The following is a 27,051-nucleotide window of genomic DNA, read 5'->3' on the forward strand; positions in this document are numbered from 1 at the left end:
ACTCACCTCAGCCTCCCAAAGGTGCGGGATTACAGGCTGAGCCACCGAGCCCGGCCACACATTTTACCTTTAAGGAGGAAGGTAAGAACACTTGAGAAGAGATATTATCTTACCTCATTAGTGTGGCAAAAGTTTAAAAATCTGAAAAATAGGTAGTCCTGATGAGAATGCAGGAAAATAGGCAATCTAATTCAGTGTTAGCAAAAATGTGACCATCTGCAACTACTAGGGAATGTAAATCTACAAACAACTATCAAAAATTTTAAATATAAACGCCTATGACACAGTAATCCCAGTTTTGGGATTCTAGTCTATAGACTTAAGGATTAATTATAATGTCAAAAAACTGAAAACATCTAAATATCCATTCATTTACAGCGAAATGGGTAAATGAGGTAAATGGGTAAATGAGTGTAATAGAATATTATCTAATATTAAAAGAAATGTTTAAATCTCTATTAATTATTTTGAGGAACAGTGACAGCATTTGAATATATATTCTCTCCAAATCTCATGTTGAAATGTCATCCCCAGTGTTGAAGGTAGGGCCTAGTGAAAGGTGTTTGTGTCATGGGGGGGTGGATCCCTCATGAACAGCTTGGTTCCCTTCCACAGTAAAGAGTGAGTTCTCTTGAGAGCTGGTTGCTTAAGAGAGCCTGCACAGCAGCACATGCCTGTAATCCCAGCACTTTGGGAGGCTGAGGCAAGAGGATTGATTGAGGCCAGGAATTCAAGACCAGCCTGGGCAACATAGTGAGATTCCATCTCTACAAAAAAAAAAAAAAAGTTAGCTAGGTATGGAGGTAGCAGCCTGCAGGTCTGGCTACTTGGGAGGCTGAGGCAGAAGGATCACCTGAGCCCAGGAGGTTAAGGCTGCGGTGAGCCATGATCATGCAACTATACTTTATCAGCCTGGATGACAGAGTGATCCTGACTCAAAAAAAAAAAAAGTAAATTCACTTAAGAGTACTACTGAATTTATAGTAGCTCTTTACCTATTTCTGCTTCCAATAAAGAAAAACATATCAGCCAGGCTCGGTGGCTCAGCCTGTAATCCCGCGCCTTTGGGAAGCTGAGGTGAGTGGACTGACTGAGGCCGAGGTTTGAGACCCGCCTGGGCAGTGAGACCTCACCTCTACAATAAATCAAAAAATCAGCCGGGTGTGGTAGCATGTGCCTGTAATTCCGGCTACTCAGAAGTCTGAGGCGGAAGGATCGCCAGAGCCCAGCAGGTCGAGGCTGCAGTGGCCAGGAGCGGCCACTGCACTCCAGTCTGAGCGACAGAGTGAGACTCCAACTCAAAAAAAAAAAAAAAAACCTTACTATTTTGAAAGGCTTCAAAACAATCTACCATGAAAATTGGTGTCCTCATAATGGAAAGGCTGGGATACAGACTTAAGTGAGGGACCATAGAATCACAGACTTTCAAGGATTACCTGGTTCATCTACCCTTTAACACATTAATTCCTTATCCAATACCTCTGCAAAGTACTGAATCATTCAGCTGATTTTGAACATCTCCAACCACAGGTAAACCAGTATTCAATCAGCTAAGAGCATTTCTCCCAAAGCGGCAAAAAAAAAAGAAAAAAATGTATTTGCAAAGCAAAATACATAATGAAATTCAAGTAAAAAGAATAAGATTAATAATTTATTCAACTGATATTTTATTTTCAAATTTTTGCAATTTTTCATACATCCATTCTTATTTCCTGGGACATTTTATTTACATAGAATAGACTTTATAATAATATGCTTTTTAGATTTAAAAAAATGTTAACATTAAGGGTTTATGACTATAAAAAAATAAGATGAATACTCAGCTCTTATTTTTTTTAAAACCATAAGAATCTTCTAGAATTACCAGTTGTTTTAGTGCCAATTTCACTACAGATAGTGTATGGAATAGTCTACCTTCCTTGTAAAATTCTTTGAAAACTGTTATAAAATACCTAAAATGAGAATGACTAGATAATTTCAGTATCATCAAGTGGAGACACCCCTAAGTACAAACAAATAACACAGTATAAATGTGATGAAGTCTAGTTGGGCAATTCTTGCAGTGAATATTAGAGAAACTATGTTTAAAATTAACAGAAATATCATTTAGTCTTCTCTGGGAAAAGAAGGAAACTAAGGGACTGTTTTAAACCTTTGATGATTGAGTGGTATCATTTATTCCTCCTGCATATAAAATGATGTATGAGTACATCTCTGCTAAAGCCAGCAAACAAAGAGACCTAAAATAGTTATAATTTAAATGGTCTCATGAAATATATGCTTAAAGAATAAGCCTAAAGCAATACACACCTTGAGTAAAATAAACTGCTTTACATCTGGAAATAATGGAAATGATTTTGCTCTCCTTACCTTATTCACGTTGTTTTCATCAACCGCATCCTTGGATATATCCTGGATTATTTCTGGACACAAGATAAGGAGAATGATTTGTAGTGGCCAAACTGCTGCTTTACGTTTGGTACTTTCAGCAAAACCATCCACCAAGTCAAATAGCTTTTCTGCACACTCTAGGTGAAAAATAAATTAAACGACATTATTAGATGAGAACAAAATCCGTTATTAAATCAAAAGCCAACACTGCAAAAACCCACAGGCCATAGTTTTTTTTTTTAAACATATTTTTTATTATAAAATTGTGGGGTACAGTTAAGGGTTAGGTATACTAATGTTCATTATATAGGTACCCTTGTTGATGAGGTGTTGCCCACTTTTTAATGGGGTTGTTTGGTTTTTTCCTTTCAGCACGTTTGAGTTCCTTGTAGATCCAAGATGCTAAGCCTTTGTCGGACCTGGGGTTGGCAAATACTTTTTCCCAGTCTGTGGGCTGTCTCCCTACTCTCTTGATGGTTTCTTTGGCTTTGCAGAAGCTTGTCAGTTTAATGAGGTCCCACTTGTCTATCTTTTATCTTATGGCCTGTGGGTTTCGGGTTTTGTTCAGGAATTGGATGTCAGTTCCAATTTCCATAAGGGTATGTCCTGCATTTTCTAAGATTCTTATAGTTTGAGGTTTTACATTTAGGTCTCTAATCCATTTAGAGTTACTTTTTGTGTATGGGGATAGATGGGATCTTGTTTTCTTGTTTGAGTCTTCTGCATGCGGTCAGCCAGTTTTCCCAGCACCATTTACTGAATAGGCTCTCCTCTCTCCAGTGGTAGGTGATGGAGGTTTTGTCAAAGATGAATTGGTTGAAAAATTGAGGTTTTGCTAGGTCATAGTTTTAAAAGATAATGTTGGAAGTTCATTTAAACAACTACACAAATCTACTCAGGTAAGTAGACAAGTAATTTTATATCGCCTATGTTTTAGAAGAATGATCTTGATCCATCATTTCGGAATGGCCGATCTTATATTTAGTCTCAATGTTCAGGACCTTATGCGAAGTGTGATGTACTTAAGCAACAAAGACTGGACAGCTTCCCCCAAAAGAGTTACAACATCTCCAGGAGTCTGTATTCTCTGCATACAGTTGTGTCCTGAGAATTCTTGCATTATTGGCAAGAATATTACTACTTTATACACATCTCCCTAAATACAAAATAAAGCTTCGGAGCACCAAAAAGTGCTTTTCTACAACCAAGAGCCAACTATCCAACCACAAGCCTAAAGATCAGAGTTTCCCTTCAAATTTCTTTACCTATTTGTTCAAAGGAAAGGAAAAGGGTTAGAGGGCAATTTAGAAACATGAGAGAAAAATAGTATTCCTACTTGACATCAGTTGACAATGGAAAACGTAAAAGCACCTTTATAACAAAAATGATTTGAATAAGTAAGAGTTTAAAAGACAAAACAAAACAAAAAAGATCTTATCCTTACCAGCCATATCTGTCTGTGGAATCTGGTATAGCTTTGTAAACTCATCTGGATAATTTTCTACCCAGTTCCAAAATGCCTACAAATTACAAAACACACGTCTTTACATGAAAGCAGTGATCTTTTCCTAATATAGTAAAGAAAATGTCACATACTTCTAATCACCTTCATAATATTGCAATATATTCTTCCTAAAAATTAATGTAAAACTATAAATTCACTGTCACTAAAGTCATGACTTTTTACCCAAAATGCTAAAGACAGCAAATTTTATAACCCAAAACAAAATGTTCATACCAAAGAGGCTGTAACTTACCTTTTCCAGGCTATTTATAACTGCTAATTGTGCAACCTTCTTTAGGGCTTTAAACTTAAATGCTGTTTCTGGAAAAAGGAAATTTTAAAATTAACTCTAGATTAATTAGTTAACACAAACAGTTCAGAACAAAATAGCTTTTCTTTTACATATTACTTTTGTTCCAATATTTATAAGCAATGAAAAGACAAAAACAAGGAACATAAACCCAAAACTCAATAGTTATGTCCACTGGAAGCAAAACTCAATAAAAGGCAAATACGCCTTGATCTTCAAAGACTATTTTTCCCTTTGTTTCATTTTCAATGATAACTTACTTTCAAAACAGAATAAGGCTAGGCATAAGGGCTCATTCTTGTAATCCCAGTATTCTGGGAGGGGGAGGTGGGAGGATTGCTTAATCCCAGGAATTCGAGACCAGCCTGGGGAACATAGTGATACCCTGTCTCTACAAAAAACAATTTTAAAAAATTAGCCAGGTTTAGTGGCATGCGCCTGTAGTACCAGCTACCTGGGAGCTGAGGTAGGAGGATCACTTGGATCCAGTATGGGTGGCTGCAGTGAGCCATGATAGTGCCACTGCACTCCAACTTGGGCAACAGAGTGCGACTTTGACTTAAAAATAAAAAAATTTTAAAACTTTAAAAAAGAATAAAACACAGTCATTGTAGATTTTTTTTTAAATAAACAACAGTCTAAGGGAAATTTAAAATATCACCCATGATTCTGCAATTCAGAGGCATCACAGTTAACATTTGATGAATTTTCTTCCATCTATTTTCCTATGCATTTATAAGACAAATATAACATAACTAAGATCATATAGGCGATACCAAATCTATTTTTGCTTTATATAGCATCCTCACTTTTTTCCATATCATTAAAAATGCTTCATACATATTTTTGATGGCTCTATATACAATAGTTTAACTATTACTTGAACAATTATCACATACCATGTATTTTCAGTATGATATATTTAATTCATTTGAATTTTTTTTTTTTTTTTTTAGTTGGAGTCTCACTCTGTCACCTAAACTGGAGTGCAGTGGCACACTCAGCCACTGCAGCCTCCACCTGCTGGACTCTGGCGATCCTTCTGCCTCAGCCTTCCAAGTAGCTGGAACTACGGGCAAGCACTCCTATGCCCAGCTAATTTTTTATTTATTATAGAGACGAGGTCTCACCAACTTGCCTGGGCTGATCTCAAACCCACAGGCTCAGGCAACCCACTTGCCTTGGCCTCCCAAAGTGCTAGGATTACAGGCTGTGCCACCGAGCCTGGATTAGAAATCTTTATGCTTTCAGAATATTACAGATACGCAAACTGTGTATATAAAGCTACAGATCTAAAAAGTGATTGAACTGAGCTTGAAAGTCAGTCTTTTCAGTCTGCTTTGATGTCTCTCAGAATACTTAAGTCACTGGTTATTTAACTATTTCCCAATTGTCACATTAAAATTTTTCCAATATTTCTCTACTATAAATAACATTAATAAGGCTGGGCATAGTGGCTCATGCCTGTAATCTCAGCACTTTGAGAGGCCAAGGCAAGAGAAATACTTGAGCCCAGGAGTTGAAGATCAGCCTAGACAACACAGCCATACCTTATCTCTACAAAAAAAATTTAAAAATTAGCCAGGTATGGTGGCGCATGCCTGTAGTTCCAACTATTCAAAAGGCTGAGACAGAAGGATCACCTGAGCCCAGGAGTTGGAAACTATAGTGAACCATGATCATACCACTGCGATTCCATTGCAAGTCTAGAAAAAGTATTACTAATGTGTTGATTTTTTATGTTTTATTTTGAGTTGGGGTGTCACTCTTTTTTCTCACAAGAGACCCCAACTCAAAATAAAAAATTAACACATTAATAAGTACTTTTGGATCCAAATATTTTTCCACATTACTGATTACTTATTTAAAGTTAGAAAATATCTGGAAGTACAAGTGTCTGATCAAAGAGATGAATATTTTTTAAGGCCCTTGATAAAGATTACCAAGCTGCTTTTCAGAAGGCTTGGGCCAAATGATGCTCTCATCAAGCAGCATATGAAAGTGCCTTCATCACTTCCTTGCCATCATTAAGCACATTTTCTTTATTGTGTTAATTTGATTGTTCAAAATAGCATACTGCACTTTTAATGTAAGTAACATTAAACATTTCTCCACATGAATACATTGGGTATTTTAATTCCTTTTTCTATAACTTTACTGTCTAATTTACAAAAAGATTTATATCTGGAAAAGATAACCCCTCTATAAGCTACCCTACTGGTAGCAGTCCCTTGGCAAAGAACTCCTCCTATGGATTTTTAACAAAGGGATAAGAATTTTCTTACATTCACATAAACATCTTTCTAAGAAATGAGTTCTCAAATAATAGAAGTAATAATCTAAAGACTCTTTAATTGTAAATTTCTTTTTCTGGACTTGCAAATGAGTAACTTACTCTCAAAATCAGTTTTTAAAAGCACCCCTTGAATTTTCTTTGCTCTTGCTCTCCTTTGATTTCCAAATAAAGGCAGTACACTTCACAAGTGCTCTTTCATCTTTCTGCTTTCCTACAGTCATCAATTTTAGCTTTATGACATCTTAAATGTGTTTTATACAGTAATCTATTTCAGTTCCAAAGTATGTATCTTTTAATACTTCAGTTCTGCAAGTTTCTGGTTGGACATCCTACTGACACCTTAAACTCAGTAGATCTAAAACTGAATTCACCATTTTCCTGACAACCCCCTCCTCTACTACCAACGCTTCTTCCCTTTCCTGCTTTAAATGGCTTGTTCTGTGATATTTGGTAATACCTCTCTAACCTCATATATCTAAATTGACCACCAAATGCTATGTATTCTACTTCTTAAATACACCTATCAAACTGGTCCCCACTTCATCCCATTTCATGTAGATTTCCACTAATCTCACTATTTCTCACATTACTACACAACCAAATCCCAAAAGTTCATGTAACCTTCTATACCAAGCCACCCTGCAAATTTCATGCAAAGTGATGTATCTAAAATAAAATACTGACCAAGGTATTTCCCAGTCTCATAACCCATAAGTACGACAATGAAGCAGACAAGTACTTTGGTTCTGGAGATAGGCAGATGTGAACCGAATCTTTACCCCGACAATTCCTAGCTCTATGACCTTGGAAATGTTACTCAAATTTCAGTTTTCTCATCTGTATATGGGTGATAGTTACTAAAATCGCCTCATAGGGTTATTGTAAGGATGGTGAGAAAAGGCATGTAAACCTCATAGCATTATGCCTGGCACAAACTGAAAATGCAGCAAATGTTACCATATTTTTATTAAAATGATCTGACCTACTCTTGGTTCCTCCACATCTTACTCATCTTTCACCCTCAAGTACATACTTTTCTCACTTTACACTTGCCCTATTTGAGTTTACCATATTGTTTTGAAAATAATACATTTGTCTCATAAGCTATACTATGAGCTCCTTAGGGACAGATTGAAGATTTTATTAATCCCAGCACTTAGCATGGCTTCTTGCACAGAGTTTCTCAACAAATTCTTGTCTAATTGAATTTAAAACACATTACTACCTTTACTACTTATTATATAAAGTTCCCGTTCCTTTTACTATGGTACCTAAGGTCATCTTTTTGCCGACCTATTTAATATTGGCTGTATACTTTATATACCTCTCAGTGTATACCCAAAATTTATGTTTATGAGGAAGCTGTATCCAATGGGGAAAAGTTACCTCAATATAAAAGACACTTATCCACTTAGTTAGTTTCTCTTATTTGGGCATGGAGAACCATCTCAATTAATTATTATGGATTTCTAGGAAAACTGGTGTTTTACACAAATATCTAATCACAGGCAACCTGAGCTAGAATTACTTCCAAAACATCAATGAACAATTAGGAAAAGTCATAAAACCCACATATACTTCTTAACTTTAACTCACAGAGGAGACCTCTAAATTTTATCATTTAGTTCCTTAACTGCTCGATGTTTAAGAGAAGTTATTGAAATCTTACAAATTTCAACTACGAATTAAATGGTGGCTTACTATAATCTAAAATAATTGCTGCCCATGTGTTTTTATCATGGCATAATAATAGCTAAAGTTATCCTTTTTCTCCCTTTATTAAAGTTACTGAAAACTCAATTGTTGCTTGGTTTCATAATGGTAATGACCTAAAATTATAAACACTGAACAAGGGTAATATGGATGGAACACAGTTTTATAATATTCATCTATATAGATATAACCTTTTTACATCTCTGGTAAAATAGTTGTTGACTTCAAAGCAAATGTTATGAAAACTAAACAAGGTATCTTGAAAACTATACTGTGGAATTGTTGAAGTTTTCAAAGCTAATATAATTCAGTTTTCTCCATTTAGGTAAGACACTAAAAACATTGTTGTTTGACAATTCCTATCCAGGCATGGTGGCTCATGCCTGTAATCCCAGCACTCTAGGAGGCTGTAGTGGGAAGACTGCTGGAGCCCAAGAGTTCAAGACCAGCATAGGCAACACAGCAAGACCTCATCTCTAAAAAAAAAAAAAATTTAAAAATTAGTCAGGTGTGGTGATGCACAGCTGTAGTCCCAGCTACTTGGGAGGCTGAGGCGGAAAGATCACCTGAGCCCAGGAGGTCAAGGTTGGGGTGAGCCGTGACTGTGCCAATGCACTCCAGCCTGGGAGATGGAGTGAGACTCCAATTCAAAAAAATTTAAAAAAAGACAATTTCTTAATCAAGTTACAAAGTAAAATGAAAATAAGTATGAACTACATACTGTAATTTTTCACATTTAAATCGGCTAGGGTCCAATAATACCTGAAACTAAAAAATAATTTTTGGAAAATAAATTTAGGTATTTATACTTGGTTTATGAATAAGACTCACTGATATTTGATTTATATTAACATATCATTGCTTTCCACAGAATTTCTCTCAATTTCTTCTGATAGCTTATTTCAATTCACATAATCATGTGAGGCACTTTCCAAGCTTTAAAATCACGTATTAGATGTTATGATAGCCCCAGTGGAACTACCATTGACTTGCTCTACAGGGAGGTAAAACTAAGCACTGAAAGGATAAGGGACTCTGCAATACTGTAAAGTCAGTCAATAAGAGAGCTGAAAATAGAAATGTCAGAAATGACACTGGCTCAATTCCTCCTTTCACCATAAGATCACAATCTCCTGGTTCCATTCTGCAATGAAACTTTGATATCCTGCTAGAGACTATCTTCTGTAAGTACTACAATAACTAAGCAGATAACTTCTATAACCTATAGCCATCCTTAGTAGATGAAATTCCAGAAAAATTAAATAACAGCACCCTTGCATTCTCTTTATTAAAAGCAAAAATTATAATCGAACAAAACTTTCCATTGCCAAGATTTAAGATACTCATCTTCTCTATTGCATTATTTTCAAAGGTTCAAAAATCAGTTAACTATATGCATTATTGGTCACTTCACAAGGAGATTTGCATTATAAAAATTCACTTTTGGTGTTCTAGTTCAACACAGTTAATATACTTAATACATTCATAATATTAGTTTTTGACCCAGTGATTAATTTCATATCTATCACACATTTAAACTTACCCCTCAGGAGTCGTTTTAATTTTGCACAATCCACATTGATATACTGTAACAATTCTATATCATGAACATCAACATTGTCTTCTGAACAAACAGTTAATTCCTGTAACCTGAAAAGTAAAAACCAAAAATAATTTATCAAATTAAGTCTGAGGATATTCCAAAATTCTGAATTCAATGGATTCTTCCCCCAATGATGAGTTACAAAAATAAAGACATAAAAATAAGACAATAAACGCCTTATAAAAATCTATAGGAAAATAACTTATTAAAGGGATACAATAAAAGAAATCATAATCCAGTAAACTTAGTATTCTTATCTTTGAGACATCTAAGTAATATTTCCCACTTTTAGCCAGGGTTCTTTGGGAAGATTAGTTAATTCCAGGATTTGGGGCAGTAGACGTACAAGATGAGCCTAGGTCACCTGGAGCTTGAAAACAAGGAACCTATGGATAACTACCAGACTAATGTCAAAAATCACACAGGTATGCACTTAAAGGGGCTCCCAATTGTCAAAAAAATGGAATAATCTGATCATCAAAATAATCAAGTCCACAATGTATATTAAGCCATATACATTAAATTAAAATCCATGAGTCTGTAGTAAAATTGAAAAGAAAAAAAAAAAAGAACTCATGGGTAACCTCTCACAGCTTTTAGGGTACCAACTCCTTCTGAAAATGAATAACAAGAGCCAAGTTCTCTATCCTGCATTCCCTATATAGATGGTATTGCAGGATAATGGAATAAAAAATGAAACAAAAATCTTTTACAAGAATCACAATTTAAAAATAAAGAATGAATGACAGAATAGAAAATTTATCATTTTGCAGCCCCCAATTAAATTATGAATTCAGGCAATGATCATCAGTGGTTACTAATAACATTAGGTAAAAATGTTATGGGAAACTTTATAACAAAAGGATAATGCCGATAACATCTAAATCCACCAATCAATCACAACAGTAAAAGTGAATAATAGGACAGCATGTTTCCTGATGTGATCCAACAGGAATTAAATAACATATCTATAAAGTATTCTTGTCCCCTCAGCCAAATGAACCTGAATCCAATCAAATCCAGCCAAAAATAGAATGAAGAAAAATTTATAAGGCAAATATCCCAGTCCAACAAATAAACAGCATGCACAAACCAGGAGAGGGTAATGAAGAAATGATACAGATTAACAGAGACTCCAGAGAAATATCAACCAGTTGCAAGGTATGGATTTTGTTTGTATCTTGATAATAATATTGCAGTTAAACTTTTAAAAATCTATTCATTAGAGACACATACTGAAATATTTACAGGTGAAATGATATGTTAACTGGGATTGGCAGTAAAGTACTAAAAAAGGAAGTAAATTACAAATCCCAGCATGCTCGTAACAGTTAAGCAGAGCAGAAGACACATGAAGGTTTTAAATACTATTGTCTCTTCTATGTGCATTTTTACAGTTTTTTCACAATAAAAAGTTTTGAAATTCATATTTCAAATTATAAGTAAAATAAAGTTTAATTTTATTAATTTCTATACATACCAACTAGACTTCAGAAACATGAATGATATTTTATATTTATAGGGTACATTTACTTTGTATTCAAAAAATAAGTATGCCTTTTTTCATTGCACTTTTCATAGTCTGTACATGTGTTTATATGATTATTTGATTCATGTTCCTCCTTCACAGTAGAACATAAGCTTATGAGGACAGAAAACTGTTTAAACCTAAACTTCTCCCATGTTGAATATGAAGTTATCATAACTGTAGAAAAACAACATTTAAAAATGTAGATTTTTTTAAATGATTAAGAAATTCACTTAAGCCTAAATAAGAGGAATTATACTTTTCTTCCATTTTTCAGTAAAAATCATAGGGGTCAGATTTTCAAAAGCCGGTATCTCTATCTATATTTTATTTATTTGTTTGTTTGTTTATTTGTTTTGAGTTGGAGTCTCACTCTGTTGCCTAGGTTGGAGTGCAGTGGCACACCCACAGCCACCGCAGCCTTGACCTGTTGGGTTCAAGTGATACTTTTACCTCAGCCTTCCAAGTAGCTGGAACTACAGGCGTGTGCCACCATGCCTGGCTAATTTTTTTGATTTATTATAGAGAAGAGGTCTTGCCAAGTTGCCGGGGTTGGTCTTGAATCCCTGCACTCAGGCAATCCTCTTGTCTCTGTCTCCCAAAGCCCTGGGATTACAGGCTTGGGTCACCGCATCCAGCTGGTATCACCATATATTAAATTGTGCTACCTAATGAGGTGTACCCATTATTCATATTAACAGACATCAAAAAATGTAAGTAGTACAATAGAATTACCAATTTTTATAAATGTAGTAACAGATACAGCAAAAAAAGCACAAATACTATATGGTCTTATTTATAAGTATCAACTTGAATTCTAATCATTTTCGTGCAGTTTAAAACTGACTTATTAAACATCACACTAAAATTTCAATTGATAAAAATGTAATCAATCCTATTTCTTCCTTCTTAAATTCTCCTTTTACTCACTTTAGCTTATGTTAGCCTATAGCTAACTTTCAAATCATTCTAAGCACTTAAACTAACGCTATTCATATCATAAGGGTAAGAAAAGTTCAGCAGTTCAAGCACTTTAAAGCTATTCATATCATAAGGGTAAGAAAAGCTCAGCAGTTCAAGTTGGGAGTAAGGTGGTCCTAAATACTGACGTACATACTAAAAATTCCACAGCTGCAGCAAAGAGCATAGAAACATGGAGTATTACTCCTTAGAAAACACAATGTAATAATATAACAGTAACACCAACTTTTGAAAAGCTGACTTCTGAAGGTTACTTGTGAAAAATGGAAGAAAAAATCTGTCCCTTTAGAAAAGGGGTATTTTGCAAAGGTCAAATGTCATCTCTGAAGCAGAGAAATTAAAGGGTAGTCTGAGCAAAAGAAATCAAGTGTGGAAAACTTATCACTAAAACATCAAGAATGACTAGACATACTGAAAAACAACAGAAAGATATGTTAAATGCATAAAGTAAAACACCACCCATTCACTCAGGTCTAGAAATGAGGAAACTAAAAATCAGAGTTCAGTGCATGATCTGGTTCTGCAACAAAAAAAGGATGAGGGAGATTTTGTTTTGTTTTGTTTTGTTCTGAGTTGAGTTGGGGTCTCACTCCGTTGCCCAGACTGGAGTGCAGTGGCTGCTCCCAGCCACCGCAGCCTCGACCTGCTGAGTCCTGCGATCCTTCCGCCTCAGCCTTCCAAGTAGCTGGAACTGCAGGCACGCACTACCATGCCCGGCTAGTTTTTGATTTATTGTAGAGACGAGGTCTCACCAAGTTGCCCGGGCAGGTCTCGAACCCACAGGCTCAAGCAATTCACTCGCCTTGGCCTCCCAAAGTGCTGGGATTACAGGCTGAGCCACCAAGCCCGGCCAAGGGACTTTTTAATCTCAACCTGGGAGTTTGAGGCTTAACATCTACATGGAGACTAAGTAGAAAGCCTTGTACCCTAATGATGCAGGGGTTAGAACTGGGGTTCTACAAACTAGAAAGAACTATGAGAAAGAAGGAAAGAAAAAAAGGAAGGGAGGGGAGGAGGTAGGAAGGGAGGAAGAGAGGGGAGGAAGGAAGGAAGGACATTTACCAGCACAAAAATGTTTATCTGCTCTGCCTAAGCTTTGGGTAGGGAACAAAAAAGTCACCCAGAGCTGTTACCTTATAAGGGATTAGTTCTAAAGATGAACTACCTGTACAATTGGGTTGACAAATTAACAAAAAAATAGGTCCAGGGCTGGACACCTAGCAAACACAAATGCAAAACCATTATTAGAATACTTCCACAGTCCAAGACTACAAAAGATCCCCAAAGAAAATACAGGCCACACTAAAAATAAGTTCGCAACCAGAGATTAAAAAAGAGAGAGGAAACAATTCACTATTAATGAAAATCAGCACATACAAACATGAGATAAATTAACAATATTAAAGAGAATATGAAATGTTTTAAATAGAGAAATTTGAGAAAAAATTGAAATCTATTTTTAAAAATAAGAAATCATAAAAAATGTGATCCATTGCTTTGTTAAACTCTGCTTTTTCCACATGGCTCTTTGAGTTGTGGCCATCATGTTTCCTTAGCCTTGGCCCCTTCCCCTATCTTGGGGAGGTGAATCTTCTCTTTCTCTTTCTCTCTCATTTATTTTCTAAATAAACCTTGCAAAAAGAAAAAGAAATCAAAAAATGGATTCGTCCAGAACCAAACAGTAAACTGTAAAGAAACAAAAGACTTTTAAAGTCATTGAGTCTTCTGCTGCTGGTAGCATATCAAACTAGATATTCTGAAGTACCACCCTACTACAAAACAACTAGCTCTAGTGCAGGTGTATAGTAATTCTGTAGAAAAACACTGCAGGTGTATAGTAATTCTCTGCAAAGGAGAGTACTGAGCCACAGAACATGGTATATTCCAGCAGAAGAATAAAGTTATCTTAATATGTATAGCCCATCTTCCCCTAAAGGTCAAAAAAATAAAAAAGCAACTCTTAATCTTTTTTTTTTTTTAATTTTAAAGATGTGAGATACAATTCAGGGTTAGGTATACAAATGTTCATTATGCAGGTACCCTTGTTGATGAGGTAAGCCCCTCCCTCCCCTGGCAGTTTCCCTCAGCTGCCAATCCCATCCCCACCCCCACCCCACCCCCTACAACTCAATCTTAAAGGAGAAACACTGCAGAGAGAAAGGTCAAACACAAAATATGTTTGTCATGTTGATTATTTGTGAAATATAGATCAGTATTTAGAAAGAACTGCCATTCAAGGAACTTGCATATTTTAAGTCAGCTAATGCTATAACAGCAACATCATAAGATGTTCCCACATAAACTAAACCATCATTATGGTCACTTAAGTGAGTGGTCCTCTAACAAGATCTCCTATTTCTGACACAAGCTAAATGAAAAAAACAAATGCAGTTGTCTGAAATATATTATTTTATAGACCCTATTTCTAAGTGGTCCGTCCCCTGAAAGCTAATAAAATTTTTTAGACACTTCTATTCTGGCAACATACAATAAACTAGATTCAGGAAATTTTTTTAAAAGTCTATTTTTACATGTGCTAATGCTGCAATATCCCATAAAATAAAACTTTTGGTGACTTAAAAAACTAGAGTTTCCAGGCCGGGCTTGGTGGCTTAGCCTGTAATCCCACGTTTGGGAGGCCAAGGTGAGTGAATTGCCTAAGCCCACGGGTTCGAGACCCGCCTGGGCAACTTGGCGAGACCTCATCTCTACAATAAATCAAAAAATTAGCCGGGTGTGGTAGCGTGCGCCTGTAGTTCCAGCTACTTGGAAGGCTGAGGCGGAAGGATCACCAGAGCCCAGCAGGTTGAGGCTGCAGTGGCCAGGAGTGTGCCACTGCACTCTAGTCTGGGTGACAGAGTGAGACTCCAATTCAACAACAACCAAAAAAAAACTAGAGTTTCCAAAGGTGGCACATTTGCTGTGTCTTATAAAGCAACTCATGCTTGGATAAACTAAAAAACATTTAACTGTTTTAATCACTTTCTACCTTCAGTGTAAGATTACTTCAAACAGTAGGGCTGGTTTAGCAAGTCACTTAAATAAAAATGATTTTTTGTTTTTTATAATTGTCCACCCTCCTATTCCCTAACTTTCCTGTTACCTTGCTGATTCAGTCAACGTGTTATTACTCAGAATATAAAATGTTATTACTCAAAAGATTTCATGAAAACATCGTTCTACCACATAAACATTTCAAATGGTATATTATCAATCATATACCATTAAATAAAACTTCAACTTTCTTTGGACCAGGAATTCTGATAAAGTTGGAAAATACTGTTGCCTAGCATCATAATTATAGAAATGTCATTTTTGATTTAAAAGACTGAAGGACTTTGAAGTTAGTCAATTCCTCAAAACACCATAGCACAAATTCTCAAAGTATGATCAACGTTCTCATTCACACCTGCTGGAAAACAACAAAAGATTGAGTGAATCTGTCTAATGGAAGCCTACTGTTTGCACAATGCTGACAAGCTAAAGATGTCCGCACTGATAAATAAAGAGGATTGTTCTTCTCTCTTCTGTATTAGTCCTGGATTCACTAAATCATTAAATGATTTGTTATACTTCCTACCTGATCATAATTAACAATCCATTTGACTTTACTTGCATGAGAAAGGCAAATCATTTGCATGAAAGCAACTTCCAGAGTTACTTGCTACTGTCACTTATAATTCTATCCCACAGAACACTATAACTAATTTCTCCATCTGCAGCATATTACAACTGATACAATGATGCTTTTTGAATCATCAATAAAAGCTTAAATCATATGTATGATATATCTTTGAAATACAGAAGTACGTTTTATAAAAAGGAGCTCATCAAAATATGGCTAAAATAGAAGTATACTTATTTTAAAAACTAATATAAATTCTGAAGTCAGCCTGACCAAGAAATTTGGGGTCCTCCATTATTTGGCATATCACCCTAACTTTTTTGGATATGAGTTTGCTTACCTGTAAAATGGGGGAAAGATCATCAGGGTTACTGTGAGGACAGAGCAACACAGCATATGCTGTAAACACTCAATGAACATATATTAAAACACAGTTCACTTTCTGGAGAATTCTTCTTTGCGATTAGTCACTTCTCTGTGCTTCCACATAATACAGTGGTTTTTTTGTTAACTTCAGATCTTGGGATAAATGGCAGAGCTATGAGATTATTAGACTTTTGTCTAGTCTTATCAACTATTCCACCTGATTGGCTAGTTTTATTTAAAGGAGTAATATTTTAAAAAGCCAAATCAATAATTCACACGTGGTATTTTTTTAAAAGCCTGGTCATGGGAGACATTTTTTCCTGAAATTTAGTCTTTCACGTTTATAACAGTACTCATATTTAACTATACGCATCAATATCACAATATCACATAATCAAAATTTCAAAGAAATTAATGCATAAAATTTCTACAAAAACGCAGATAAAACTCATTTCTCTTAACTTTTTATTTTTACATAGACACAAAAAGACTTCTAAAATTCATATTACTTCAATAGTCTCATGTGGATTTACACACTAACCTGGTAGAAATGCGACTAAAGACTGCATTGAAGTTGTTGCAACTGAGAGAAAATAAAACCCCAGAGGCAGAATTCCGAAGTTCAGCTGCATGCTGGTTTCCTTCACGACAAGTGTGAAGAAAATGGCAGATTTCTGGTAGCAACTGTTTGACCAGCATAGTTTCATCTAATCTCATTGTGTCCTTTGGTTGCTAAAATAGAAATAATCATACACAATAGAATATTATGCAGTCATAAAGAAAAACAAAATTATGAACTTTGCAGAAACTTGGATGAATTTAGAATCTATAAAACTCAGTGATCTATCACAGAAACAAAGAACTGTGTACCACATGTACTCACTTATAAGCAGACCCTGAACATTTATCATACTATAAGAAAGGGATTGGCAGTAGTGGGACACTTGCAGGGGTGGGGGAGGAAAAGACACAACAACAATAAGGGTACCTGATCTCAAACCAGGTGAAGTGGGGACCAAAGGGAGGCCCAAACTTTACCTGTACGATAACCACATATGTACCTAACCCTGAATGGTACCCCACATCTTTAAAATTAAATAAATTTTTTAAAAATCACATATTCTAAAACTTTCTAAATGTTACCTGTGAACACTGTCTATTATAAAAACGTGCAAAAATACAGAAAAGCTGCTGTAGAATAATGAACATTCATATGCTCATCACCTAGATTCAATAATTGCTAACGTTTCATCTATCTATGGATAGTCTAATAAAGAAGATGGCTCCATGTCCCACCCTAATCCTCCATCCATCCTCATTAGCCCTCCCACTCCTGCTTGTTCTCTTGTTCATCAAATGAGCCTTTAATTTCTGGGAATCCTCAGTTTGCTGGGAGTTCTAAATAAACATTACTCGTGCTGATTGGTATTGAACTGTCTTAACATCCAAATAAATCCTAAAGGAAAAATAAACAGCTCCCTTGTATCATCTAATACCCAAATCTGAATTCAAATTTCATCAATGCCCCCAAAATGTCCTTCACAGCTTTTTTTAATTCAATGAGGATCCAAAAAAGGTTCATAGACTGCAACATGACTGTTACATTCCTTTCGTTTCTTTATTCTAGAGCAGTCTGCTCCACACTCCCTATATATATCACTTTTATTTGCCATGACATTGACTTAAGAAACTGAGCCAGTTGCCTTACAGAACATTCTATATTCTCGATTTAATTATTTCCTAGTGATACAACTTAATTTGTTCTTCTTGTTACTGTACTGCATTTTCTGTAAGCTAAAATTCAAACCTAATAGTTGGGTGAGATTTAGGTTAAATATTTTAGGTAATTCAGTACAGTTCATATTACATAATGTCATGAGCATAACGCCAGGTAGTCCCCTAGCAACTACATCAACTTTGGCAACTTTGGTGTTAACATGGAAATCTCTACTTTGTAAAGCAAATATCTACTTTACAATGAACAAAATCCCAATAGATAAGCTATCCTGCAGATAGATGAAAAAGAAATGTGGAACAGCCTAATGGCTTTGATATCCATATATGAATAATAGTTTTAATAATATTGAGCAGGATGGCAAAGAACAAAAATCCATATAATTGTGAGTTATTCCTGATTCTGTAATTGCAATCCAAGAACTTTCAGATGCAAATACCCTGAAATATATGGACAGTAAATAAACAGAATTTCACAAAAACTGCAAAATTCAAGTTACGATGTATATTTCTTGTTTACAGACTATTCAAACAATACAGATGTTGAAACTAATGCCAATTAATAAATAAAAATCAGAGAAGCATTAGATCTTTTGAATAACAGTCACATGGACAGGAACAAAAATACTTAAGATTCCACAAATTCTACAAAATGTTATTATTTATTTTTTTTGAGTTAGAGTCTCACTCTGTTGCCCAGATTGGAGTGCAGTGGCTGCTCCCAGCCACCGCAGCCTCAAACTGCTGGGCTCCGGCGATCCTTCCGCCTCAGCCTTCCAAATAGCCGGAACTACAAGCGTGCACTACCACGCCCGGCTAATTTTTTTGGTTTATTGTAGAGATGAGGTCTCATCAAGTTGCCCAGGCAGGTCTCGAACCCTCAGCTCAGGCAATTCACTCAACCTCGGCCTCTCAAAGCGTGGAATTACAGGCTGAGCCACCAAGCCTGGCCCAAAATGTTATTAATAAGATATTGGTATTAGCTCTCTTTCAATTAGCTATCCCAACTACTTATATAATAAACATGTTCTCATAGGCTCAGTTCTTCTTAAACTGTCTCAATTTACCTTGAGTTAAAACTGAGAAGAAGCCGGGCTCAGTGACTCAGCCTGTAATCCCGCGCCTTTTGGAGGCTGAGGTGAGTGGATTGCCTGAGCCTGCGGGTTCGAGACCCGCCTGGGCAGCGAGACCTCATCTCTACAATAAATCAAAAAATCAGCTGGGGCATGGTAGTGCATGCCTGTAATTCTGGCTACTCGGAAGGCTGAGGCAGAAGGATCGCTGGAGCCCAGCAGGTCGAGGCTGCAGTGGCCGGGAGCGGCCACTGCACTCCAGTCTGGGCGACAGAGTAAGACTCCAACTCAAAAAAAAATAAAAAAAAAACTGAGAAGAGACATCTGTAAAATCATTGAAAGCAATCCAAGAAAACACAATTGTTCAATACTATGAACAGTATTACTTTTAAAACTTCAAAATTAATGAACATTTTTCAATAACAGAGTAGGGCAAGGTAATATATGTTTTATGCATTATATAAATTATATCAAGCCCACTTATTAGCATTTCAATTAGACTACCTTCAAAGAGTATTAAAACAAACAGGGGCCAATAGTATCAGTGTTAATTTCCCAAAATACATTTATCATTATCTCTCAATTACAAATGTTAAAGTGGAAAAGCTGTGGAACTGAAAGAGGCAATAAACTACCCTACCCTCATTCAATCATGGGTATGGTTGATATACTGGTAATTCATAATCAAAGTAATAAGACCACTTCAAAGAAGTGACTCAGGATGTTTAAAAACTGCCCTCTTCCCAATTCCATCATCTTATGTAACTGCCCTTTTGCTTTCACTACATTTTACAAATAAGCACATCACACATTAACAGAAAACACCACGCTAAAACAACTAGCTCACCCACAATTGTAAGTAGAAAACTTATAAACCCTGTCCCCACCATTCTGGAATATGGTCAAAGGTTAATACGAGAGTTTAAAATATTACGCTTAGATTTTGTGGCCTATAGGCTTCCCTAGCAATACATAATTGTGTCAATATAATTATTGTTTTTCATTCCCTGTCCAATCCCTTCCACAAACACCTCTGACCGTTCCCTCTCTTTTCAACCACACAATTAGTCCTCATGTATTAAGGTCCCGTCCATCAAGTTTTACCACAGAGAAAGCTGAAACATCCAAGGACGAAAGAAACAAATCTGAATAAAAACAAAATTCTGAATTCTGTGCCAAAGGAAGAGAGAATATAAGAAATATGTTAATTCCAATACACATAGTATAGGCAGATCTTTACAATGATCTTTACAATGAAGGCATTTAATTTATACATTAATATAAACTTCCGCCAGACTTGGTGGCTCAGCCTGTAATCCTAGCACTTTGGGAGGCCGAGGCAAGTGGATTGCCTGAGCCCGCGGGTTCAAGACCAGCCTGGGCAAGTTGGCGAGACCTTGTCTCTACAATAAAATAAAAAGCCAGGCATGGTAGTGCATACCTGTAGTTCCAGCTACTTGGAAGGCTGAGGCGGAAGGATCGCCAGAGCCTAAAAAGTCAACGCTGGGGTGGCCATGAGTGTGCCACTGCACTCCAGTGTGGGCGAAGGAGTGAGACTCCCACTCAAAAAAAAAAAAAAAAAAAAAAAGCTTCTGCAATGTTCTAGGAAGAATTAAGGCTACTGAAGTATTAAAACACTTCTTTCCACAAGAGAAATAGTCTTGGAAAAGTACATATTAAGTCATGGCTGAAATACACTGAGATAACAACTTAGAGAAAACCTAAGAATTTTGGGATACTCAACTACTCCTCCACTTACCTACTATATATGTTTGTATTTACACAAAGCAAGTGCTCTTAAGGCAATGACTATCCTAAATAGAACAGGTATAATTTTTAAGTTCTCTTTTACATTCTTCTGAAAAAGAATACTAAAATCATATTCATATGGGACAGAATACATGATTACTCTTGGTCCTCTGAATCACATCCTTTTCACAGCTCTCTCTGAGAGATTAGTTAAATCAAATAGTGATCTCTTCATTAAAATATTTTCTAAAAAACCTGAGACACAGATATATGGCTAAAACTTAACACTCTATGAGTAAACTTAATATCTATCTATTTTATAAAAGATAAGAAAATAATTTTCTCATGAAAAATTGTGCCACGAAGTCAGCTGTACTAACAAAATGCCTATGTCTTAGATAACAAGGCCATATGACTGTCCTCTTTGCTCACACTGACACTTTGGTACATCAGATCATTCTCAAGATTGAATTTACAAAGTATGCCTACTTAAGAACAGATTTACTTACCCCAGCAAGACATTTTTCCAGTGTATCCAATATAATCAACTGAGAGAGATATAAATTTTTTTCAGCAGCTTCTCCAAATATTCTCTAACAGAAAAGATATTCAGAACATAAAAGCTGGTTATCACGCTCCACCACCAAATAACACACAACTGAAAAGCGAGGCACTAAGCATCCAGAAAAATCAATATACTTTTCCTTTTATCTCCCAGATTATACTATATTTAAATCTATTATTTCTGATTTTATCCTACTCCTTATACAAAATAAATTATCAGGAAAACAGAAATGTTGGCATTTATTAGAGTCTGTCATTAACCTTGTAACGTAAAAGATGCTGTTTTGGTTTATGCTTTTTAAACAGGCAGAATTTAGACACACATATGAATCTGTCCCAAAATCTCGAATTGAGCATTTAATTATACTCTTATGCCAAAAAATAACCAAATTCTTACATCTTACAGTAACAAAATGCTATAACACCAACTATAGCTAATTTTAAGTATTCACTATCCTCAAAATGAATACTGCACTGTTTATTAACCAACAAGATACTATGGCTTCCACAATTTAAGTTATTCAACAAGTACTAAATAAACGTCATTATCACAATATTATTTTTGTTTTGGAAAGAGGATCTCAAATGCTAACTATTTCCATCTAACTGGGAGCATGGTCACATATTCAAATGAGTCAAGTCTTATCACTGTGCACCTCACACACTGCAACAGAAGAACCATACAAAATAGCAAATGTATTTTTGTAAATCCCTTTATATATTTATCAAAGGTCCTGCTCTTTTCAGGAAAACATTAATTTCTTTTTCCATAAAGAAAAAAATCTTTTTGAAAGGCAAATGGTTTTCTAACCATTTATAACCTCCAGTTTATTAGTTTTGTAATTTTGAGTATTGTCTAAGCAACTTTCTTAAAAGGAAACACAACGAAGATGATTTGAACAGAAAGTTAAACACTGCATGTTCTCACTCATATGTGAAAGCTAAAAAAAGTTGATCTCACAGAAGTAAAAAGTAGAAATGAGATGCTAGGGCCTGGGAAGATGGAGTTAGGAAGAGATCTGTTAAAGGATAGAAAAGTACAACTCAATAGGAAGAACAGGTTCTAGTGTTCTATACCACTGTAGAACAATTACAGTTAACAATAATATACAGTTTCAAATAGCTAAAAGGAGGATATTGAATGTTTCCAACACAAAAAAATGACAAATGTTTGAGATATTGGATATGCTAATGACCCTGTCTGATCACTATACATTATATGTACTGAAACATCAATTTGTCCCCATGAATATGTACAATTATTATATGTCAATTAACAACAAAAAAAAGTGCCTAAAAATGGGAAAAAGGCAAAAAGGTAACTGACCGCATGTCTTTTCAATGACATACCAGAATATTACCCAGTAAACCTAAAGACGATCTTAAACAAAAATGAGATTAATCTTCACAATCTACAACCAGAACTTGTTTTACAACTTAATACAAACAATACAAAATGAGATTATAAGTGCTAAAGAAAAGCAAAGAACTTGAAGTTAATTAAGAAAAATTCCTATCAGCTGCTCTGAAATGAGTATGAAGAATATGTCAGACAGGAATCGATAGAGAGGAAGAGATCACCTGAGAGAGATGAAGGACATGACACAGAGGGTGCCAAAAAATGCATATACATTTGAAGAAAGGAAAAAATTGTATTAAAATTGTAATGCTATGATGTATACAAGTTATGTTGAACTTCTGCAATTGCAAGAGGTGCTCAGAGTGGTTGTCATCAATGTCCAGACACTTCTGATGATAGCAAATATCATTTTAAAATCTCTTAAAATGTGTGCACTTTTTTTTTTTTTTTTGAGTTGGAGTCTCACTCTGTCGCCCAGACTGGAGTGCAGTGGCCGCTCCCGGCCACCACAGCGTCGACCTGCTGGGTTCCGGCGATCCTTCCGCCTCAGCCTTCCAAGTAGCTGGAACTACAGGCGTGCTACCACGCCTGGCTTATTTTTTTTATTTATTGTGGAGATGAGGTCTCGCCAAGTTGCCCAGGTGGGTCTCGAACCCGCGGGCTCAGGCAATCCATTCACCTCAGCCTCCCAAAGGCACGGGATTACAGGCTGAGCCACTGAACCCAGATATATGTGTATATTTTTGTGGCACCCCACTATATTCAAAGGTACAGAGGAAGAACAGATGGAATACCTTAAAGTCTAGGGAATGTTCCACCCTAGATAACATAGTAAGACCCCATCTCTACAAAAAAAAATTTAAAAATTAGCCACGTGTGGTGGTGGCATACACCTGTAGTCCCAGCTATTCAGGAGGCTGAGGTGGGAGGATCACCTGAGCCCAGGAGTGCCACAGTACTCCAGCCTGAATGACAGAGTGAGATGTCGACTCAAAAAAAAAAAAAAAAAAAAAAAGCTCTAGGGAATATCAATAGATTTTATAAAATGAGAAAAAAAATAATTTACAAGCTTTTAACAGAGGAATTACTTGATGAAACTATGAGCGTGACACTGCCCTCTATCCTGGGTGACAGAGTGAGATGTCGACTCAAAAAAAAAAAAAAAAAAAAAAAGCTCTAGGGAATATCAATAGATTTTATAAAATGAGAAAAAAAATAATTTACAAGCTTTTAACAGAGGAATTACTTGATGAAACTATGAGCGTGACACTGCCCTCTATCCTGGGTGACAGAGTGAGATGTCGACTCAAAAAAAAAAAAAAAAAAAAAAAGCTCTAGGGAATATCAATAGATTTTATAAAATGAGAAAAAAAATAATTTACAAGCTTTTAACAGAGGAATTACTTGATGAAACTATGAGCGTGACACTGCCCTCTATCCTGGGTGACAGAGTGAGATGTCGACTCAAAAAAAAAAAAAAAAAAAAAAAGCTCTAGGGAATATCAATAGATTTTATAAAATGAGAAAAAAAATAATTTACAAGCTTTTAACAGAGGAATTACTTGATGAAACTATGAGCGTGACACTGCCCTCTATCCTGGGTGACAGAGTGAGATGTCGACTCAAAAAAAAAAAAAAAAAAAAAAAGCTCTAGGGAATATCAATAGATTTTATAAAATGAGAAAAAAAATAATTTACAAGCTTTTAACAGAGGAATTACTTGATGAAACTATGAGCGTGACACTGCCCTCTATCCTGGGTGACAGAGTGAGATGTCGACTCAAAAAAAAAAAAAAAAAAAAAAAGCTCTAGGGAATATCAATAGATTTTATAAAATGAGAAAAAAAATAATTTACAAGCTTTTAACAGAGGAATTACTTGATGAAACTATGAGCGTGACACTGCCCTCTATCCTGGGTGACAGAGTGAGATGTCGACTCAAAAAAAAAAAAAAAAAAAAAAAGCTCTAGGGAATATCAATAGATTTTATAAAATGAGAAAAAAAATAATTTACAAGCTTTTAACAGAGGAATTACTTGATGAAACTATGAGCGTGACACTGCCCTCTATCCTGGGTGACAGAGTGAGATGTCGACTCAAAAAAAAAAAAAAAAAAAAAAAGCTCTAGGGAATATCAATAGATTTTATAAAATGAGAAAAAAAATAATTTACAAGCTTTTAACAGAGGAATTACTTGATGAAACTGGTATTTGAGAAAAGTTGTTTCAACAACAGGCTCTCTATTACAGAATCAGTCACAGGTTACAGGGGGGAGAAAAAAATTATCTTCATTAAAATTAATCTCACATTTTTGGACTACGAGCTCATATTTTTTATCATCTACTTAACACTGGGACAATCTGATATGTAGATTCAAATAAGAAGCTAAAGAAAAGCACATAATAGATTACCACGATCAATTCATATATGACACAAAAGCTGTATGAAACCCTAAAATGAATTATTATATCTAAAGTCCACAGAAAATTACTTCCCATACCTTAAAACATGCTACTCCAAACTTTTAAGTCAATAACAAAGCAAATTCCACCCCCCAAAACAATAACCCAAATACTCACCATATTGTTAACATTTTTTAAGATAGTAGTGAGGCCACTTATAACCAAAGAAAACTTGTATTTGGAAATATTGATTAGACATTCCTTGTTATGTTCGGTACTGACTTTGGTATGTGTGTTCTGCTGTCCTGTTTTTATTGGAAGCTGATGGAGGAAAAAAAAAAAACATGTTAAGAGCTTACCCTTGAAAATGACTAAAAGTAATTTTTTAATTCCCATTAAAATTATGGCATTTTAGGAAAAGTCTATCCACCTCAGTTACCTCTATTTGTATTTCAAATTCCAATTTTTAATGTATGATAGCTTATATCAATTCTTAAATTCTTTGGAAATTTCAGTTTTGCAGTTTTCTTTTCTAAAAGTCATAAATCTCTATCTTCAAAATTAAATCCTCTACCTAGCACTACATAAGAAGGATTATGACTCACAGAAATAGAGTTATTTCCTTGTAGCTAAAAATTATTTTAGAGAATGTCTACAATAAATGCACACAACTCTTCCCCTTATACACTGAATTCAATCAAAGGAACAACAGATCCAGGAAATCTATGCCCCAGACTTCTAGTCAATAATAGCAAATAATTGCCAATTGTTTAAAAATAAGAACAAACCATAAAACCTGGAACAAACACAGTAAGATTGTATCAGGTAAGACAACCACCTTCAGCTATACAATTGAGGGAGTAACGGAACAAACAGAAAAATCCCATGTGAAAAAATATCCTTTGAGGGGATCACATTTACATTTCTCTGAGAATGAGTTAAGTTCCACTGCCGAGAAGTTCATCTCTACCCTGTTCAAAGGTAGCATCCTAGCAGGGTGTGGTAGCTCACTCCTGTAATCCCAGCATTTTGGGAGGTGGAGGTGAGAGGACTGCCCGAGCCCAGGGGTTCCAGATCAGACTGTGCAACTTGGCGAGACCTCATCTCTACAATAAATCCAAAAATTAGCCAGTCATGGTATTACACGCTTGTAGCCTCAGCTATTTAGAAGGCTGAGGCAAAAGGATCACCTGAGACCTGCAGGTCGAGTCTGCAGCAGTAATTGTACCACTGCACTCCAGCCTAGGCAACAGAGTGAGACTGACTCAATTAAAAAAAAAAAATTAAGTAGTACTCTGTATTTATTTATTTATTTATTGAGTTGGAGTCTCGACCTGCTGGACTTAGGCAATCCTTCCACCTCAGTCTTCCAAGTAGAGTACTCTGTATTTAAAGCAACATGAATATGGTTACTCTTTAATATTAAACCCTGCTAACAAAGAACCCTAGTGAGGCTACTCTGTGAAAAGAACAAACAACCCTGAGTCCAACATCCTCTCTTTTAAAAAATTTGTTATTTTTTATTTTTTTGAGTTGGAGTCTGTCACCCAGGCTAGAGTGTAGTAGCATGCTGCTTATGCCCACCGCAGCCTCGATCTGCTGGCCTCAAGGAACCCTTCCACCTCAGTCTTCCAAGTAGCTGGAACTACAGGCATGTGCCACCACGCCCAGCTAATTATTTGATTTATTGTAGAGATGAGGTCTCACCATATTGCCCAGACTAGTCTCAAACTCCTGGGTTCAGGCAGTCCTCTCACCTCCACCTCCCAAAATGCTGTGATTACAGGCATGAGTCACCATGTCCAGCCCTCATTTTATAAATGGTACAAATAAAGGTATAAGGAGACCAAGT

The 27,051-nt window shown here is 35.8% G+C and overlaps 1 protein-coding gene across 3 annotated transcripts in view; it reads right to left on the minus strand.

The window, feature by feature from the left end:
* NF1 (neurofibromin 1) overlaps positions 1-25,522 on the minus strand; it is a 200,159-nt gene extending 174,637 nt beyond the window's left edge. For all 3 annotated transcript variants that reach the window (XM_021718895.1, XM_021718894.1, XM_021718893.1), the window contains exons 1-7: positions 25,377-25,522; positions 21,383-21,466; positions 16,859-17,049; positions 9,758-9,864; positions 4,149-4,216; positions 3,836-3,911; positions 2,371-2,528 (exon numbers count right to left, since the gene is read on the minus strand). In XM_021718895.1, the coding sequence (XP_021574570.1) occupies positions 2,371-2,528; positions 3,836-3,911; positions 4,149-4,216; positions 9,758-9,864; positions 16,859-17,049; positions 21,383-21,466; positions 25,377-25,379 (687 nt within the window). In that variant the 5' untranslated portion in view covers positions 25,380-25,522. The remainder of the gene's footprint in view (positions 1-2,370; positions 2,529-3,835; positions 3,912-4,148; positions 4,217-9,757; positions 9,865-16,858; positions 17,050-21,382; positions 21,467-25,376) is intronic.
* Positions 25,523-27,051: the final 1,529 nt, after the last annotated feature.

Source organism: Carlito syrichta, unplaced genomic scaffold, assembly GCF_000164805.1.
Source record: "Carlito syrichta isolate Samal-C Ts95f unplaced genomic scaffold, Tarsius_syrichta-2.0.1 Scaffold313978, whole genome shotgun sequence".
In the NCBI taxonomy this organism is placed as follows: Eukaryota; Metazoa; Chordata; class Mammalia; order Primates; family Tarsiidae; genus Carlito; species Carlito syrichta.